Source organism: Sinocyclocheilus grahami, unplaced genomic scaffold (assembly GCF_001515645.1).
Source record: "Sinocyclocheilus grahami isolate Dianchi unplaced genomic scaffold, SAMN03320097.WGS_v1.1 scaffold1144.1, whole genome shotgun sequence".
NCBI lineage: Eukaryota > Metazoa > Chordata > Actinopteri > Cypriniformes > Cyprinidae > Sinocyclocheilus > Sinocyclocheilus grahami.
In genome coordinates this window covers 8,934-12,225 of record NW_015506323.1, presented here as the reverse complement: position 1 = coordinate 12,225, position 3,292 = coordinate 8,934, and the positions used below count along the sequence as shown (strand labels likewise).

Here is a 3,292-nt window from a genome sequence, read left to right as displayed (position 1 = left end):
TTTCCGTACCCACTGTATATATATATATATATAGAGAGAGAGAGACAGACAGAGATAGATCAAAAGGTCTATAAAAAATAAGATGATTTATTGGTCACCACATTGAATATTTTATGGAAGCTTGTTTCCGCCACAGGATAATATATACTGTATATGTATTAATTTTTAAAAAAAGGTATAAAAAAAGTATATTAAAAAAGGTAACTGCGACTTTTTATCTTTCAATTGCAAGTTTATATCTCACCATTCCGACTTTTCTTCTCTGAAAAAAGTCAGAATTGTGAGATATAAACTCAGACTTAAATATAAAATCAGACTTAAATAAAATCGCAATTCTACTGTGAGATATGAAGATGCAATAGCGAGAAAAAAGTCAGAATTGACTTCACAATTATGTCAAAAAAGTCACAATTATGTGTTCAAAACTTGCCTTTGTAATATATAAACTCACAATTATCAGGAAAAAAAGTCCGAATTTTAAGATATAACCTCAAAAATCCAAGAAAAACAAAACAAGCTTCCATAGTATGACCTTTAAAAATGGCTATTAATAACAAATATATCAGAAATTAGCAATTGAGAACACATTCAGACTTCAGCATCATGAAATCACATTTACGTCACATTTACATTCAAATAGCAATTCACCAAAACATAACCCAAACTGTAATTATATGTTACTTGAATCATGTGGATTAATTTTCATTTACTGAATTGCAAAAGTAGAACTGTCACTTGCGTGTGGAACATGTATGAAACTCAGCGAGGTTTTTTTTTAAGTGAGTAGTTCATGATGAATAATGATTTACAGTTCACTTTCACAGTTTTTCTGCTGAGCATGCAATGCAAAAATAGACTCAGTGCTGAAACTCCACCTGCAGCTGCAGCTGCGCTTCTGCTACACAGCAGCACCACAAAACCATCACGGCTGCAGGTGTGAGGTTTGTGTAACAGGCCTAAAGCAGTATGACTCAAAGCCACAGAGCCTGAAAACAGCAGGCACGGTCTTGAAATCTCTCACCTGATGCAGGTTGATCAACACATCTGTCTCAGGGGCATGGCCTCCTGTCGCCATGGGGACAGGGAGGGGCGCAGCTGCGGGAACACCGGGGGGTCCGGGATCAGCCCTTCTCTTTCACGGCTGGATTTCCAGTCAGCCTGTGGGGTGGCATAACCTGAAAGAGTGAGACCATGTTAGAGCATAAGATATCACTGAGACCCCAAAACAAACATAGGAGCAAGAAAACATGGGAAAGAATGTTGCAGAAATGGTCGGTTTTCAGAATACAAAGGGAAGACATTCACAAACCTGTTTCCAGTTCTTATGTTACAACTCAGGGGCTCATCAATAACCACTGCACTCATCAAGAGACATTATATTGATCGTATTAAGTTGTTAATCGATGAAACAAGCATGTTGAGCATAATGAGAAAACTGTTACACGGTGTCTGTCAGCACCCGGTTGGTAAGTTCAAATCATTTCCATGAATCAGTTCAAAATGTCTGTTTCAAAGAATCAATTTAACAAAAATGTTCAAAGAGCTGCATTTTTAAATATCAAAATGTTTTAGTAGAAATATGTGAATGTAATTATTGCTGTTTATTACTATTCATTGTTAGATTAGAGCATAGAAATTATCAATTATCATCAAAACTTATCATTTAAATTAATAATTTATAATTTTTCAAATTATCATTTGGATTTGTTTCTTACAACCATACAGCTGTTTGCTTCACAAAACATTAATTGATGAACTGGAGTGGTGTGAATGACTTGTGGATTATTTTTTATCAGCTGTTTGGAATCTTATTCTGACGGCACCCATTCACTGCAGAGGATCCATTGCTGAGCAAGTGATGTAATGCTACATTTCTCCAAATCTGTTCAGATGAAGAAACAAACTCATCTACATCTTGGATGCCCTGAGGCTGAGTACATTTTCAGCAATCTTTCATTTTTGGATTAACTATTCCTAAAATGAAAGCTTATGCTCACACTAAAACAACAGTGAAGTAAAACGGTGTTCTCCTATCATCTTTTTATCAAATTAATTATTATTAAAAGCTCATGGATGCAACCAGTACCGCCCTTATACAACATTTGCGAGTGGATAGTGTGAGTTTGCTGTGTGGTTGTGCAATCGTGACAGCGTGCGCTCTGCATCTGTAAGTCCAGTGTCTGCTGTATAATAAACAGCTCTTGTGGGAAGCTGCGCTGATGACTCATGTCTTGAGTTTGCGTCACTGCAGGCAGCCGTAGCATACGTCTCATTTATGCCAAACCACACCCAGCTGGATATCGTTTCAGCATCATCCTTCTGGAATGCAGCTCAATGATGGACTGCTAAACGTCCATGTGCCAGCATCACTCATCAAAACACAGTTCTGCTGCCTTAGAAACATTATCGGTGACTCCACCAAAACCTAAGAACAGTGATGCCAATCGGACTGAAATGAAAGGAACTGGTTAATCTTTTCATCACTGAGCTGGTATCATCTCCCATGGGAACATTTTACTGCTCTTTAATAGCTCAGAAGCGTTCACGGAACTGTGGCAATGGGCGTATCATTCTCGACATGCACTGTACGCGGTAGACCAATCACAACAGACTGGGCCATCTGACCAATCAGAGCAGAGTAGGCTCACGGAAATGAGGGGTTTAGAGAAACTGAATCTTCAAAATGAATTGCAGAAAAGAACTGCTTCAAAAGAATAGTTTGAAAATCTTTGGAAAATTAGGTGATGCATATTTTGAGAAAACGAAAGCATTTTTTGGCCTAGCATGTATGTAAACCTATTGTAGGAGACTCCCAAAAGAATATTAGGAACCTTAAAAATGGCATAATAGGGGCTCTTTAAAGACAAAAGTAGCCTAAAATAAGGATCACTATATGACATTTGTCTTTTTTGATGTTATATTTAAAAGAATAAACAGCTGGGCATATACTTGACAACATTTTTGGTTTATGCTCAATGGAAAAAAATGAAATGCAGGACCACATTACCGGGCCATAATTTAAGCAGGACTGTGTGAGAACATATTCGCTGTAAACAAGGAGCAAGTGTACCTACTAAAAGTCGAATTCGGTGGGAGTGGGCGGGTGTGGAATAAAGCTTGCGGTAGTGGGATGGAAAAATCAGTTCACGCAGACCTCTGTGCTGCAGTGAAAAAGTGTCCAAGAGAACATACCTTAAGTATTTTATTATTTTAAATAAAAATATTTTAATAGCTTATTTCAAAGAATTCTAAGTCATTTTGTGGCCCTGTTGGACCCTCTAGTAGCTCCTGG

General features: G+C 37.5%; 1 protein-coding gene across 1 annotated transcript in view; it reads right to left on the bottom strand.

The window, feature by feature from the left end:
* The window catches only part of LOC107567300 (anion exchange protein 3-like), a 66,981-nt gene extending 65,815 nt beyond the window's left edge, over positions 1-1,166 (bottom strand). Inside the window, 1 exon segment of the mRNA XM_016252961.1 lies at positions 1,022-1,166. Coding sequence (XP_016108447.1) covers positions 1,022-1,075 — 54 coding nt within the window. The 5' untranslated portion in view covers positions 1,076-1,166.
* Between the last annotated feature and the right edge of the window lie 2,126 nt (positions 1,167-3,292).